At 35.4% G+C, this 17748-nt stretch overlaps 1 protein-coding gene across 2 annotated transcripts in view; it reads left to right on the top strand.

The window, feature by feature from the left end:
• galnt2 (UDP-N-acetyl-alpha-D-galactosamine:polypeptide N-acetylgalactosaminyltransferase 2) overlaps window positions 1–17748 on the top strand; it is a 90209-nt gene that overhangs the window by 41484 nt on the left and 30977 nt on the right. For both annotated transcript variants that reach the window (XM_067386210.1, XM_067386211.1), the window contains exons 2-3: window positions 4811–4898; window positions 10682–10835. In XM_067386210.1, the coding sequence (XP_067242311.1) occupies window positions 4811–4898; window positions 10682–10835 (242 nt within the window). The remainder of the gene's footprint in view (window positions 1–4810; window positions 4899–10681; window positions 10836–17748) is intronic.

Below are 17748 nucleotides of genomic sequence, written 5' to 3'. Positions count from 1 at the left end.
GGAACCAGTGAATTGATTGAAAAGAGAGCTCAAGGGCTCAAGGGGCATGTTCTTTTTTTGCAGTTTCGCAAACTTGAGTAGGCTTCCCATGAATAGGGTTTCTCACATTTCAAAGGATGCTTGAATTTTACTTGGGTATATTTTGATTTTATTTTTTAACTGTAAAAAGGTGCTTAACCTTTAGAAAAACCTTTGATTGTCAAACTTGTGGTCGGACTAAATATTTAGAGCTTTTTTTTAGTTGGAGTTTTTGCAACTGTTACCAAAAGTTGTCCAGCACCCAAATTGAATATAAGCAGAAAATTATGACATTCTTGTGTGATTTTAATACTTGGACACAGATGAGAAGGAAAATTTTAAAATGGTTTGTTTTAATAGTTGTTACTTCAGAAATCATGGGATCTGTGCCATAAATATTTGAAAAAATGAAAGTTGTATTGGGACACCAAAGTGTAAAAACCCCTTACGACATGAAATGATGAATAGACATAGATTGCAAATTTAATGTGTTCTGAACTCTAAGATTGCTTATCTGGCATGTCATTGCCAATAGCTCGTAATAGGTCATGGGCTGTAGAAGAAGTCCAGCTGCTGAGGGGAAGCTCCGTGAAGCTTGGCTGGACGTTCCTCTGTGCTCAGCGTTCTCTCGCACCTGCTCCCTCACCCTGCTGACCCAAGAGCCAGAATTCCCTAACATGAATCACAATCTGGGTCAGGTGAAAACTCTAGCTTTGCTTGAATATTCAACAAGGGCGCAATAATGATTTGAGTTACTATAGCACTGGGAATCCAGTTACAATCTAACATTATTTGGTTTATATTAAAATAATTGATCCATGTCAGTGGCTTTAATCATTTTGACATTGAATAGTGAACTGTTAGCTGCTCAGTGCTGACATGTTCATTTGAGGCATTGACCCACTAAAGGAAGTTACAGCAAATATCTGCGCTAAGTATATAAAATGGTCACAAGTGATTTATATAAATATATTTTTACAGTGGAACATTTGTGGTTTTAATCCTCAGAGTCATGTTTTGCTGGACTTGTTGACCAGATGCTTGTCCAAATGAGCTTTGGAAGTAGCTCCGCTAACCGAATCTGCCCTGCCTGTCCAGACTGCACATTTATTTACTGCTAACCTTGGCAGTGGGTCGGGTGTGAATTATTACTAGCTCTGTTTTGTTGCATGGTTGTTTGTTACTCGTGGGCTTGGCCTTGACACGATTGACAGAATACCCATATTTTCCGACATTTGTTATCAAGGGAGGTGAAATGAACTGTTTTGTTGATGCCAAGCCTCCTGTAGATTGGGTTATCTTCACTAGCTTTCTGTTTGCTCTGGGCTTTGTTTTGCCCTGGTTTTGTGGGAGTAGTGTCTGCTCAGGCTTTCTTCTTGCGTTCATGGTCTATTTGGTTATCACAATACCAAGCTTTTCAGTAGTGGGTACCAATTCCATTGGAATATCATGGTTCTTGACACCAATTCTCAGACTCGTCTATAATCTGTAAACAAGTTATTTTCATTGTTTATTAGCATGTATCTAAAAGAGTTTGAACAAAGACAGTCATGGTTGAATTACTGTATAAATTACCATATACAGTAGTCAACATCTGAAGTGGATCAAAACCTTTCATCAAAGTTGTCCTAAAACCAAAATAATGCAATACCCATTCCCATTCATGTTTTAGGACAACTTTGATGAAACAACTTTTTTCATCCACTTATATTAGGGTAAACGTACCTATTAAGCTCAAGTACCCATTAAGCACATTACCATCTTTGAGCTCAGATTATAAAAAGAAAAAATAATGTAGGTAGTTAAGCCTTTTTTGCGGTAGTTATAACTACTTACTGCAAAATTAAGGGATTAATGTTTAGACTTTTGCATAGTATAACCTGGAACCCACATGTGGAAAATTATTAGTTAGATCCAAAAGATAGTTTTAGCAACATAGCGCAGATGCTACAGAACATAGTTAGCTTACTAGCTGTATAAGATTGTTTGCTACGCTAATATATTACCTTTCAAGCATTACTGGCTTGTACTTTTAAATCCATAATATTATACATTTACAGTTTATTGATGGTCTGTGGTTTTAAACTGCTGCAGTTTTTAAAGACTTAATATTATTGTTAGGTGAGCTTAAAGGGTGCACTACTATGAAAATCACACAGCTTCAGTGTGACATCAATAAGAAAAAGTATAATTTCATAGACATTGTCAATAATAGTTGTTCATATTAAAATATGTATAAACTTAATACATGACCTAGATTATTTATTTCTCAAAATCGTGTCCTTTAAATTTAATGTAATATCTATTAATTAAAAAGTGTTGCTCTAATTTAATCTGTGTGCTCTCTTCAAGCTCATCCACATTAAACGTCTATGTAAATACTTCATAAACAGACTTTAAATATTAACTGATGGTTGTCACTTTAAGTTAATCTTTATAAAATGATGAATAACTTATTTTCACAGCCTTAAAGGGTTAGTTCACCCAAAAATAAAAATTACCCCACAATTTACTCACCATCAAGCTATCCTAGGTGTATCCTCAGACTAGTACAATCGGAGTTATATTAACATTTTTGGTATTAAATATTGTCCTGGCTCTTCCAAGATTTATAATGACAGTAAATGGATGTTGAGATTTTGAAGCCCAAAAAAGTGCAACCATCCATAATAAAAGATATCCACACGGCTCCGGGGGGTTAATAAAGGCCTTCTGAAGCAAAGCTATGCATTTGTGTAAGAAAAATATCCATATTTTAGTTTTTAAAGTTTTAAATATCTAGCTTCCGACAGACGGCCATACACATTGCGTACACATGCCGAAAGAGTGAACTCTTGGGAATGATAATAACTGATACTTACAGATTACACACTAGTCTAAAACACTCACAGGCTCAAGCAAAAACCATCAGAAAGGGGGGGATCTCAAACACCTTGGTTGGTTATCTGCTGCTAGAATTCCCTTGAAAATGAGTGGTTATGGTCAAACTCAACAGGAGGAGAGATATATGCAACACAACAAAAGCTCCTGGTCGTGGGATCTGTGGTTACTACAGCAACTAGAAAATGAACTTGATTATTAAAACTGGACTTAATACAATGGAGAATACATTGGATTTGATGTAATCTCGAGTTTTTAGGTTTGGACTTCATCACGTAATTTGGCAAAACGTTCTTCTGTTCTCTTGGAAACTGCATGAAGAAAAATATGTCAGAGCCAGGGTATTAGTACTGTTTTATAAATGTTTTACTATAGTACCAAAGTAGGGATGTGCAATGATTAATCGTGATTAATTGTTTGCAAAATAAAAGTCTGTTTACGTAATATTATAATAGTTTATAATGGTTATGTGTATATACAAATACAGACACATACATGTATATATTTAAGAAAAATGTTAGATTAATATATAAAATATTTATACTTACATGTACTATAAAATATATATATATAAATATATATTTATTTAAACATGCATATATTTCTTAAATTTATACATGTATGTGTGTATTTATATATTAGGGATGGGCATTTTTCCAAAATATTGTATTCGAATATTCGTTTATTTAAATTAGGTTAAACGAGAAAGACGTTATTGTTTCATATTCATCAATATTTTGTAACCATTTCTGAACAAGCTTACGATTAGGCAATATGCACAACAAGCTTACATTATATCTCATTATATTCTTTTAGTTCAAAGCATTAAACAATATGTGTAAACAGAAAATATTAAGAACAAAAGCCTTTAATCTCAAGCAGCGCGAGCGGGAAAATACTAATAAAGCAGACAGCGCCCGTTATTGTACAAAACGTAACGTTACATAATGCACTCGAGTCAGTATATGGTTATCGTGTTTATATTGTTTCATATGTTCATGTTGAGAAAAACAATAATATCCACATGCTCGGGTGAGAAAACGTGCTGACAGACGTTGCAGAGACACAAGATAATAATAGCTTACATAACTGTGTGCTAAGCTAAGTTTCTAACAGTAGCACTGTGTTTTCTGTTCGTAAATATATCTCCCTCGACGAAACTTAAAGGAAGCATATGTCTCAAAATAATTTTGCTATCAGATAAGTGACCATCTTTGCTCACTCGGGGATAACTTACAGCTGCGCTTACCTGTCGTGAATGCAGTGATGGACAGCTGTCTTTCCTCACTCGACGGGTATTTAGATTTCATGTGCTTTCTCATTATGGTGTTGATATTATGAAACTCAGTTTCATTCATTCATTTGATCAAAAGTAATTCCATTTAGTAAGATAATTTTCATCGAATTAATTCCAAACTGCGCGAGGTAGATGACAACATTATGTGATGATCAAATAAAATAAACTTGTTGAACACGCTCCACAGCGCCACCCGGTGCATTTAGTTGCGAGTTTTAGTGCTCAGGATTTATCATGGATTCACTGCATTTACAGCCAGCAAAGCAACATAGTAAAATTCGAATAGTATTTTTATTTTTCGAATATTAATTACAGAATGAATATTCGAATATTCGACTATTTGTGCACATCCCTATTATATATACATAATTATTATACACAGACCACACACATATATTACGTAAACACAGACTTTTATTTTGCTAACGATTAATCGCGATTAATCGTTGCACATCCCTATACCAAAGGCAGTATTCTGCAGCACCACTGATTTGCTATAACGACTGTAACCGCTTGCTCAATACCAGCTCAAAACATTTCATTTGTTGTTCAGTTACCATTTTAATCTGCACAATATATGACTTTATGCTCATGATCTGTTCCTCTCTTTGGCAGGATGACTGGAGTGGCATTAATTCAAACAGAATTCAATCACACAGCAATGCAGATGACAAAGCCCACAGCCTAGAGACTCTTCCTCCAGGTAAGAGCCAACCTGACAACCCATGTGCATAATCAGCTCATGTCAGGATTAGCCCGCTCTCATAATTCAAGTTTCCTTTTTCCGTCCCAAATGAATAATGGAGTGTTTCTTCTCAGGGAAACGCTCAAAGATGGACTTTAATGAACAGTTTGCACAAAACGGAGCATTAGGTTTTTCTTCTCCCGTAAACAGGACTTAACCTGAGGTTATTTGTGGAAGTAGGTGTAGAAAATCTCTCTTGAGGGCACTTAAAAATGCATGAGACTGATTTGAGAGTGGCTGTATTACTGGCCTGAAGACAAGAACTTGGTGTCTTCACTCTTATTGTATTCCCTTTAGGAAATGTACTCCACTGTGATCCAACTGCTTAATACATTAAGATATTAGCATATGCTTTTTATAGGCTTCCTGCATTTAAAAGCAGTATTGTAGTAGGGTTGTGAATGCATTATTTATTTAGCTCGTTAGTTTCTGTGGCATGCAGTCACTCTGGAGCTGAGGTCCACGGAGAGCTGTTCTACTAAATTTGTCATAAACATCAAATTACATTCATGTGTCGTTGCATGCCATAAAATTTGTTTCCTGTCTGTTGTTGTTCTCCCAGGCACTGTTTCTGGGAATCATCAGTAGTTTCTTGTCTCCCTATGTTACTCCTTTAATTTAGGTCACCCAAAAGATTTCCACAGAGCTAAACATTCACATAGGAGTACCTGATTTCATCTGTAATAATTAAGAGAACAGATTTAAAGTGATAGTGCGCCTAGAAATTGCCATCTGCTCACCTTCATGTTTTTCCAGTTTGATTTTTCTTCCGCTTGTGGAACATGGACATAACAACTTGCTATACAATTAACAATACAATCTGCATTTTTAAATTTTGCTTTCAGAATTTATTTTTACACTATTCTCGGCAGGAATAACCTGTAGTTCAGGTTATTAGTCACCTGAGCTGATTTACTAAGAATTGTATGAACGATTCAGTCCATCATTCAGATGCATTGTACAATAATAATAATTAAGAAAAGAAACTACATGTTTTTCCAGTTTGTGACCTTTTGAGTCACAAATAGTAAGAAATGTGAATTTCTTGAAACTACATAACTCATCTTAAGCCCTATTCGGACATGATTAGTTTTACATGGGGATTTGGGGGTAAAGTAATTATTACCAGAGCTGCTCAGTGATTTTAGTCCCGTCCGAATGTGCCATCTCGGTAATCATTACGGTCAGGTAATACTAATACAGTTCGAATAGACCCGCTGTAAATATGTATGGTAAAATTCCGTCATTTCCTGTTTAAAAGTAGTTGTCTGTGCATTTTTCAAGCATGGAAGCACTTGAAGAAACATTCATTTGTGTTGTAAGTGGTGGGACGAGTCTGTTGCAAACCTCAAGTATTTTCTACATACCATTCAGAGCAAAAAGAAGATCGAAGCAATTGTCAGATGCACAAAACTAATTTTATCTTTAGCCAAGTGCCTATTACCATCATAATCCAATCAGAATTTAATTAATAAACCGGACCTAACGGTTATTTATAATGTATATATTTAGATTGTATGTGTTTTCGCACATTGTATCATGAAGCAACGTATACCCACATGACGACAGGGAGGTCACGGTGGTGCGTAAATCGAGTTACCCCTCCCAGGCTTCTCTTGTCCCTTCCGAATAGGGCTTTGTCCCAACTAATGTCCCAACTAATCAACATTTTTTCAGATCCATAATTTATTTGCTGAATGAGGCATTTTACATTTAGTCAACAAACACATTCAAATTGACTAAATAAAGAAGTGTTATTTAGAACGATTTTAAGACAATAGTTCAGAGAACCTGAAAATCTGAACGCGTCAGGTTGCTATGAATTCCTAACAGTTCCTTTTTTACAGTGTGTTTGACTCTTTGTTCTTTTCAGATTTGTCATTTGGTTCCATTGATTTGTTAAAGAGAATCATCTCAATCAAATGATTTGTTAATGAATTGCACTTAGAGTTTGGTAACCCTGACTGTCAATGACTATACAGAAGGCAATGTTTTTATGAATATTGACTTAAATTTCAGTGTGTTCATCACGCAACGCCATTTCGACTTTAGAAGACCTTGAATAAACCACACAAGTTGTTTTTATAGTACTTTAGTAATATTTCAAAACTTTTTGCAGCTTGACATTTGGGGTTGCCAGTCATATTGAATGGAAAAGAGCTAAACATCCTTTTTTACTTTATAAACAAAAAAAACCTCATACAAATATGAAAAAATATGTCTTGCACTAAATTAAAGGTGGGATAAGCCATATTTCAAAAACGCTGTTGGGCATTGTTGATATTTGAAAACCCAAACAAATAAACCCCTCTCTTCAATACTCCGCCTCCAAAACTCACCCTCCAATCCTAACCACCCTGCTCCGAGTCATTCTTGAACCCAGATTGCTGCTGGCAGGCAAGGCAAGTGCACTAACAATGACGCTAAACACCGCATTCTCTGGCAGTTGTCAGTACACCTCTTGAGATGGGTTTACCTGCACAGCTCTCACTAACTGGCCACTGTTACACACACAGTGCGAGAGCGGATGTCTGTTTATCACAGTTGACGCGCAACAAAATGCTTCACGAAAAATAAAGTGCAGATGATGAAGGAACGACAAGGAAGCACAAAAAATTTGCATAAATACAAACAAGGGTTTGTTGTTGGTCACCAACAGCACAGCAGCTCCAGACATTCAGTGACACTCAAACCCAGCATTACTCACTCGTGGAGCGGAGTCAAAGCAGCCTCCGCGTGTGTTTTCAGGTTTTCCGCTTGGCTCTCTCCAGCGCTGCAGAGCTTTTCTAATATTAACGCGGGTCCTGAAGCGCTTGCCCAGTCATAAACCTTCATTCCAGTGATATTCTTTTGAGCTCTTTTGTATTGTCTCATCTCTCTTTCTGCAGTCTTTCTTCAAATCTCCTCCTTGCTCATTCTCTCTCCTCGACCGTCTGGACCCCTGATTCTGATCGGCTACACGTTTGTTGTTGGTGCTGGTCCGATTAACTTTGAAATATGGCTTACCCCACCTTTTAAGATTATAAGTGGTAAGGGCATATTACTGTTTTAAAATCATGGCAAAAATAACATCTATTTTTCTGTGCAGTTGTTTTGGACTCTTAAAGTACTGAATGAGTCACCAGCTCTACATTAGTGTTTCTTAGTTTCAAATATGAATGAACCTCTTACAAAATCATGATCAAACATATTTATTTAGAATGCTTGTTTGGTGCACCAGTTGAGTCATTTGGGTCAAGAAGAAAGTCCTCCTATCATTTTTAGTATTATTAAATGTATAGTATTTTGCAGTCAAGCATGATGTGCTGCCTCTGGGTAGGATTGAGGTATAGATAATGTTGCTGTATAGTATTTCAGCATGGAAAGTGGTGATGTTCACATTCTTCCTTTTACTCTCTGTCTATGTGTGCATGCTGCGTGTCGGAGAGCACTTTGTCTAGAATCTCACAGTGTCAAGTGAAGTGTGGAGGTCGCAGCTGAGATGCTCTGTTCTCTTTTGAGCATCTAATTAGTCTGATGACAGCCCTTACAGTCCTCTGCTGTGGGACAAGCTATCGACCTCACACAAGGAGAGTTCGTGTTGTTTCTGAGTGTTCTCGCTGAGCTTTCAACAGTGTTATGCATTGTATTGGAGATGCCTTTTCTGTGGGCATCTTTTTTGACCCAAATTATAGTCCTAAACTACAGAGATGACCTTTTTCTAATCATTCTGTCCCAGCCAGGTATTGCAGAGTTTATTTATATTGTGTGACAGGGCTGTTATAAATGTGACTGTCACACAATGGTAGATCAGTGCATTTGGTGCATTGCAGTTCAGGATAATTAACCTCAGCTTTAATTAACCTGAGCGTCCTAGATTACATCACTGTTGTACATCAAGCGCAACGTTGATCCATTGACATCTTTTCCCTTTTATTTACATAACGCCTCTTGCTTTTTACCAAAAAATAAAAAATAAATAAATAAATAAATAAATTCTAGTGTGCTATGTAATAGTAAAAGTGCCAGTATTTTTGCTGATGTAATTTGAATTTTTGAATTTCCCCAAATGGCTTGAAAGGGACTCTTTATCTGCTTGAATTAAACTTTTATGCTGTCTTTTCATGTTGAACACAACTGGTCTGTACTCTGCAGTGCAGACATGAGCGCCGGTCCCCTTTAGTACCTTTTTGGGACATTTATGGGTTTCATAATGTTGACAAATGATCACTAGTTGTTGCACTTCAAAGTATTTGATTTCACCTTGAGTATTCTGGTTCAAAACAATGTGACACGTAGACTACATCCTTACATTGTTCAATTCAAACTGTGTGGCCCTTTCTGGATTTCCTCAAGTCTGCATAATGTACCCTTGCTTAAAATTGTTCCTTTAACAATTTTAAACACTTTAAGTCTAATTCTTTGCTTATGTTTGTTAGCCTTTTTTTTTTTTTTTTTTTGTTCTTTTCATTTAAAAATGAAAATGAAGTTGTTGTTGTTTTGTACGTATTCCTTCCAGTATATATAATGTTAAAAATGTAATGATGATGATGATGATGATGATGATGATGATGATGATGATGATGATAATAATTTATATCTTTTAAAATTACATTATTAGTCTGTTGTTGTTTGTTTTTATTTGTGGTATTATTATTCTGTTCTATTCTTATTTCAGGTTTCTAAAATCATACATGATACTACAAGATGTATATAGAAATGAACATGATAGAAACATGGTTTGTGTAGTAGTGTATAATGAAGTGGTAAATACTTATAGACCATTATCTTTTCCTTTTGGTCCTGCTCCTAATTTGAAGCGTTGTCCCTTGTTCATTAACAATTCCCGTGGCAGTGGTCTTGGCCTCGGAATCGATGTTAGCGCTCTGCTGGATAGCTGGCATCGGTGGCATGTAATTCTCAAACAGGTCGGCCTAATTATAATGCAGAAGATGTCTGCCAGAGCTCTGCTAAATTAATTGCTTATAGTCTTTTGTAATGATAGATAACATAATCAAATTCTGCCACATGTTTCAGAGGTCTAAGTATCATCCCAGCAATCTGCCGTTTAACTCCGTGACAACGGTCTGTTAGCGACCACTGCTGATGTGACTGACATCAAAATGGAAAAATAACACTTTGTTCTTCAAGAGGAAAAGCTGAGCTTGTGGTTGGGAAATAACTTAATGCAGACAGTTATGGAATTGCTCCATTTGGCAAATATCCTTATATATATTATCATTTGGCAAATGTCTTCTTTGACAGATTCACCTGGGTTGTAATCAACTAAAGATGTCTAGCCAGCTCCTTTCACGTTCTTTTGGGCAATTGTGATTTATTATGCAATAATGGGCAGCAGTGCATTCGGGGTTTTTGTCTTGGCTAACAGAGAAGATTCTGAGAAACACAAGTATTTCATTCAAAAATGCGCAGTTTACTTTTGTTTTATATTTTATAGTGTGGAAATTTGTCCTTTAGTAAATGACAAGCATGATGTCTTGAGTGATATGGGTGTCTTTGGACATGTACTTACTGACAAAGTGTAAGTTCCAGAGTTGTTCAGATGGAAAGTAGCCTACCCTCATGTTAAAGTAATCAGTTTATAGTATTTGATTTATGTGCACACTGGTTAAATATATATACGTTTTTTTATACATTTTTTTTTCTAATGGAAATTGCAGGAAAAACAAACTACTTTTTTGTTTTGTTGCAAAGATCCTATGACATCTAGTGTTTAATCATCTGTTTGCCACATTTTTCAGGGAAGGTTAGGTGGCAGGACTTTGACCAGGACCTGTACGTGGGAGCAACTGTGGTGAGGCCAGGGCAGGATCCCTACGCCCGCAACAAGTTCAACCAGGTTGAGAGTGACAAACTCAGAATGGACCGCAGTGTCCCTGACACCAGACATGACCAGTAAGTCCCAGTCAACGCTTTAGTTCAACTCAAGAAATGAGTCAAAATCTGCTAAAAATTGTCATCTATTATTGAAAATTTAAACAACATTTGATCAAACATTGATAATTGCCTTAATCTTTTAAACAACTAAGATGGTGATCAAACTACATCTTATAAAAATCACCTGTCAAGTTCCCGAATCTATGCTTATGAGAGTCCGTTATGTATTAGGTATGTTATCATCTCTGACAGACAGCATGTTGAAGCCTTAGGCCGCCATTTTCTCCCTCTTCTCGGAAAGCGATGATGTAGTCAGAACATTCGGTAGAGTGGGTTTTCCAGGAAATGCGTGTACTCGCTGGACCTGTGTTTCTTGTAAATGCTACAGTGTATTGTGCACGTTATTTTGTGACAGACATCGGCTTTAATATTCAAATGATGTGGATTTGAAAACGGATGGATCGTATGGCGGTAATTATTTCTTTATTAGCTGGCAAGTATTCATTGAAGTGATTGATGCCCATGAGTGTGTTATGTCGATGTTTTTAGTTCTAATATTTCAACCGACAGCCAGCCTACGTTTTTGACGACATGATAACGTGCATGAGGGGTGAACTATGTTTGATTTTTGGGTAATTATAAAATGTGCTGGAGATGTTCGAAATGCTTTTTGTTTAGTTCATTATAATTATTTTACGGATTAATTTATTTTGTGGCTTATATAAATTCTTTTTTTTTAACCAGGAAAGGAGTGGTTTTGGTGCATTGTTGTTTTTATTGTCTCTTATAACAAAAATCTTTTATTTAAACCAATAAAAATGCAGATCCTGTTGAAAAAAAATCACTTATTAACTTTTTTCAGTATTACCCCTTAGCAGATTTTGACTCAAATAGAGTTTTGCTACTTGCTCAGTTCACTAGTGATGGGAAGTTCGGATCATTTTACTGACTCATGACTGACTGAATCTCATTCAGCAAAATAAACGAATCTTTTTTTCCAAGTCATTTTATTTGTTTAGTTCATTTCAGCAGAATTTAATTAGAATGTTATGTTAATTGCCAATTTCCCCCCAAAACGTCTCTAGCCAAATTATGAGAAACAGAAATGATTAATTCATTATTTCGTGACAGCCACATAAGCTCTGTAATCTGTACAAGAAAAAGAAATTATTAGCTCTCCTCCCGAGTCTTCTGGTCCGAGTTGTTCATTCTTTTGTCACGTGACATCCCAATAAGCTGAATCTATGCAGTCTGTACCAGAAACAGAAATGATTAGTTCCCAAGACTTCTGCTCTGAAACATTTGTTCTTTTACTCAGTATTAGTCTATAGGTGTGTTCAACTTGAAGCAGCGCTGCGCAGACCGATTGGTGTATGACATTAAAATATTGCGAGAGCATTAGCGAGCTAATACTAATGTAATTTTTTATTTGTTGTATGTTGTATTATATTTAGGAATTATTCTGTTCAAGACCATAGCTGAATTCTTGAATGAATGAATAAGGCATTTATATAGTTGAATTCTTCCATAGAAGCACAGCTGCTTTAGACAAGCTCAAGGCCACATGAAAACAGATTGGTCAAGAGCAGTTGCAATTGTGGCCAATTTAACATTCTACATGTTGAAAAGATTCACTGAAATCAAGGATCATCTCCACCCTGGCATTCACTAAAGCATCTCTGCCAACCTTGCCGCCAGATGAATGGGAAATTGCCCAAAAAATTGTGCACAATTTGAGCAAAAGGGTGTGTACTGCGTTTATATTGTCTAGTGCATCATTGCTATGTTGAAAATGTGTAGTCTACACAGACAGTCTCTATAATAGAGTTATTGCACATTTTCACATACCTTTTGTATTATGATTTTTATTTTTTTTTCTGAAGAGAAGATAAAAGTAAATCCACTGTAACCTGGTATCTTGCTTTATAAACATGATTTTCCCCATCATATGTCAAAGTTTAAACCATTAACCAACTCTTTTTTTTTTTTTTTTTTACCACATTCAATGTTATGGAAAATATCCATCTTGACACAAATTCACACATTTTTAAATTGTAAGAAATAAAAAAAATCAACCATTTTTTGACCAGAAATGCATCATGTAATTGTAAGAGTAAAAGAAAAACTAACTACCCGCTTGTTTGCAAGGAAGGTTGTGAAATAATAATGTATGCAATACAGAATAAATGTGGCCGTCACATGACAAAAGAACGAACGACTCAGACCAGAAGACTCGGGAGGTGAACTAATCATTTCTGTTTCCTGTAAAGAGCTTATGGTGGAACCAATGGTGTTGCTCATGACAACTCGTTATTCCAGAATCGTTCACGAACGACCCATCACTACAGTTCACTTTATTGAAATGAGCTAATGCTCAACACAATTTCTTTTTGTCACTAATTAATTTCATGGTGTGCAGTCAGTTTGAATTAGTATAATAGAAGTTTATTAATTTGTTTGTATTGGGACAACATTAATCATTTTCATTCGAGTTCCTAGCATGCACTGCATGAGTCTTGCAAGCTTGCATCTGCAAGCTATCAATGGTCAGCTAAACAACTGTATTTAAACACACACAATACACCTTCAGCGTAGAACTGGGCCTTGTTTATGTAACCATAAGCGCAGATCCTGAGGCCTCGAGCAGCCACGGAAAAACACAAGATATTCTCCATTCATTTTAACCAATAAAAAAGTGATGGCAACTATCAGTTTCTATGGTTTTTAATAACAATTATTGGAGCTGAGAGTTTTGTGCTCGCACATTACATTAATGCGCTCTCACTTAATGCTGGGTTCTTTGGGAAGCAAGGTTATCTTTCCCTCACAACCAAAAACACACTTCTTTGGTGAAATTGTTGATTTTGTAAAGTCCTGTGACCTGTGCAGTGCTGCCGATGACTTCTGTAAAGCCAAACATGCGTTGATGGGCGTGTTCTTGCTCTGGTCGACGTGTGCGTGCGCGCTCTTCCAGGGGAAGTGCCCGTACAAGGACCTTTCTGACGTCACACAGGCACATACTCGAAAAAAGGATTTCTTGATGAAAGGAAAGTTTATAAGTACAGCATTTATTTGAAATAGAAATCATTTGTAACATTATGAATGTCTTGAGTCACTTTTAATCAATTTTCTGCATCCTTTCTGAGTAAAAGTAATAATTTCTTATAAAAAAATTCTTACTGACCCCAAAATTTTGAATAGTAGTGTCCAAATAAAATATTACTTTTAGCATGCTTGTTCGTAAGCTGCAAGAGATTCAGTTGGATTAACTTATAATGTCTTTTATATCATTTACTTAATTCTGTTATATTTCCACTGCACAGCACATGCTTGAGTAGAGTTTACAGTTTAGTTTATCTAAGCCCATTTCCAATGTGATACTTTTTACAGTTGAATTCAGTGAAGGCATTATTTAAATTGAGGTAACTCACATAACTGAACATTAGACACAGGCTTCTCACCATAAAATCAAATTATAACCATTTCCTTGTTAATTATTTGATTCTTTAGAGCATTAAAGCACCCTTTCCACTAATAATGAACTCTTCATATTACACAGAGTATTTGCCCTGCATGTATGGTTTCTCCATTGCCTAATATATCCGATTTATAATCTAGTGTGCCTTACAACACATAGTGAATATGAAGAACAGTGTCCGTGCTGCTTTTTGATATAGTCAGTCAAAATGAATGTGCTAAATTAATTTCTGATTCTCATATAGAGAGGCTTGTCATTTGGTGGAGAGATGCTTACACAGCACAATGATAGAGAAATGCATGAAAAGCACTTCCCCAGCGACTCAGTGAGCCTTTCAAAACTTCGTCTTCATCTGTCTGTCGGTCATAGTGTCCTTGAGGTCCAGATTGTCTTCAGGGCTTAAATGGCTGTCAGAGATGTCATGGCAGGATTGACTATACTGAATCGTCAGGGTGTGTATGAGTAGACCGGTGAATGTATAAGTGGAAAGTAAATGAGTTTAAATGGAGAATGAGATTGTTCTCTTAGATGCAGACAGTAAATGTTCTTGGGTGTTATGGATCTCATCAGCTGTAACAGTCATACTTGTTTAAACTCAAGGGTCTCTCAGGGGAAAATCATTTACTACTGAGTGGGGATCTGAGGGAACGTCATATTTACTGATGATGACACATGGAAATATATGGGCACTCTTTTTTTCTGCTGATTAAATCGGCCAAATCTTTTATATCAAATAATGTGTTGCAAATGTTGAGCAAAACTATATATTGGGTTTGGACAGGTTTAGTGTTACTTTGCATTTTAGGATTCATTTTGGTTTTCCATCATCTTTTGAAATGATAGTTTCACATTTTCCACTGTTTTGCTGAGCTCAGAACTTCCTCTGCAGTCAGTTTTTATCGAATAAGCTTTTTTTGCTAACTTGGATTACTTTTTGGATTACTTTTTTTACCTCAAATCCCTTTCAGTGTTCAACAACTTGACCGTTCTGAAGTTTTTTTTAATTATTTGTTTTTATTATTATTATTATTATTATTATTATTATTATTATTATTACTATTTTACATATGAAGAGGACATTTGCATGCAACACAAGTCTTGTCACTACCATTTAAAAGTTTGGGATCGATATGATGATTTTAAGGTTTTTTAAATAAGTCTTTTTTGCTCACCTAAACTGCATTTATTTGATCAAAATACAATACAACAGTAATATTGTGAAATTTGAAATGGAAATATTGTTTAACATTTATAATTGTTTTTACGGTCACATTTTATGTATTGAATGTACCATAGCTGGGAAAAAAGTGTTAATTCTTAAAAAAAAAAATCATACTGACCCCAAATTTTTGAACAGTGGTGGAATTAGTAAAAGATAGCAAGAGGCTATTGAATTTTGAGTCAAAGAAAAATGGTCATCTAAAACTAAATTGAGTCACCATTAAGAGTCAAGTCACCTTTATTTATGTAGTGCTTTAGACTATACAGATTGTTTCAAAGAAGCTTTAAGTGATAAACAGGGCAATAATGATTCAATGATGCAAACAGAATTGAATTCTGCTTTAAAGCAGCACTAAAAAGGCTAGTAAACAGCCAATATTCAGTTGAAATCAGTTCACTGTTGATTTAGTTCAGTTCAGTAACTGTAAAGTACATCAATTATGGAATGAGTTCAAATCATTTATAAAGCAAATCTGGAGAAAACAGTGATGTTTCTTCCAGCGATGTAGTGTCAGTGCATTCAAGTCAATAATATAGCCAAATATTAAGTGGACATTAGTAAATAGCAATTAATATTAAAATTAATATTTTAATTTTTACACAAACCCGTCTTTCTAGTGCAGTTTGAACATGGCATAACTCTCGAGTTTCAAAAGGCTTCAGGATCCTTAGAAATGTTATCTGGGCCCCTTGGTTGTAACATCATTAGGGCTGCACTTAGCTGAGACTGAGATCGATTGCATGAAAAAATGAGGTTTCCATCAAACACTCATGTTACTGCTGTGTTATAATGACCAGATAACTGTAATTCAGAGAGCCTAGATAGCTTCATACAACCACTTTGAGCATCTTCACAGGAAATGCGTTTTCCTTATCTCAGAGGGCTGATGTAAACAGTATTAGGGGTTGGTAGTGCCTAAATGAATATAAATTGGTCCCACAGCCAACTGTTGACTGTAAATTAGCTGTTGTGAACGGTATGATGAATTAGTGCTCTTTTTTTTAACTATGTGATGTTAGGCAGAAACGGATTGCTCTGGATATTTCAAGGATAATGTTTACTGGGTCCCAGCGGGTTCTTAAAAAGTCTTAATTTAAATTAATTTTAATCAAATTTAAGGTCATAAAAATCTTAAAGGGTTAGTTCACCGAAAAATGAAAATTCTGTCATTAATTACTCACCCTCATGTCGTTCCAAACCTAAATGAATAAGACAATTGTTCATCTTCAGAACACAAATGAAGATATTTTTTATGAAATCTGAGAGCTTTCTGTCCCTCCATAGACAGCTAAGCAACTGAATCTTTGACGCTTCAAAAAGCTCAAAAGAGGTAGCTAAACTAATCCATGTTATGAATTGAGTGGTTTAGTCCAAATTTTCTGAAGAGATACGATCACTTTGTGATGAGCAGATTGAATTTAGGCTTATATTCACATGTTAAATGTGGGTGTAATATTATATTATATTATATTATATTATATTATATTATATTATATTATATTATATTATATTATATTATATTATATTATATTATATTATATTATATTATATTATATTATATTATATTATATTATATTATATTATATTATATTATATTATATTATATTTTTAACTCACAGATAACCTGTTTTGCATTTGAGTGCCACAGCTGGTTCAGATAAAGTAAAATAATCAGATATACATCATCTTAAAGTCTTAAAGATTGATTTTAAAAACCTTTGCAGATACACTTTGTTTCCCAAAACAGCAAAGGCTTTAACTCTGAAAAAATATATTAATAATAATAATAATAATAATAATAATTATTATTATTATTATTATTATTATTATTATTATTATTTGTTTTTTGCTGAGAGTTTGCTGTTTTTTTTTTTTGTTTTTTTTTGTCATACTTTGGTTCAGTATGGTTTAATGATGTGTTTTAGTTACATAACAGATGTGGACATGGCATTCATTGGTCTATTAAATGGTTTATGGAGAAACTCTGAAAGCAAAAACACTCCTCAAACATTTATCACCATCTCCACTGTCTGTAGGCCTCTCATGTGGACTGATAGAGGTGTTTGAAAAAGCCCAGTGTGAGGGGTGGAGGTTTAGGTTGGCCAGCGAGTGCTGTCTTCAACCATTGTTTCCACTGATGGCGTGTGGGGCTGGGCTCCCAGGACTCACAGGATTTACTGCTGACATGCAGGAAGACTTGTCAAGTGGAGGGCAGCCCTCTTGTCGGTTCT

This window comes from Chanodichthys erythropterus, chromosome 5 (assembly GCF_024489055.1).
Source record: "Chanodichthys erythropterus isolate Z2021 chromosome 5, ASM2448905v1, whole genome shotgun sequence".
Classification (NCBI taxonomy): domain Eukaryota; kingdom Metazoa; phylum Chordata; class Actinopteri; order Cypriniformes; family Xenocyprididae; genus Chanodichthys; species Chanodichthys erythropterus.
This window is presented reverse-complemented; position numbering and strand designations above follow the sequence as displayed.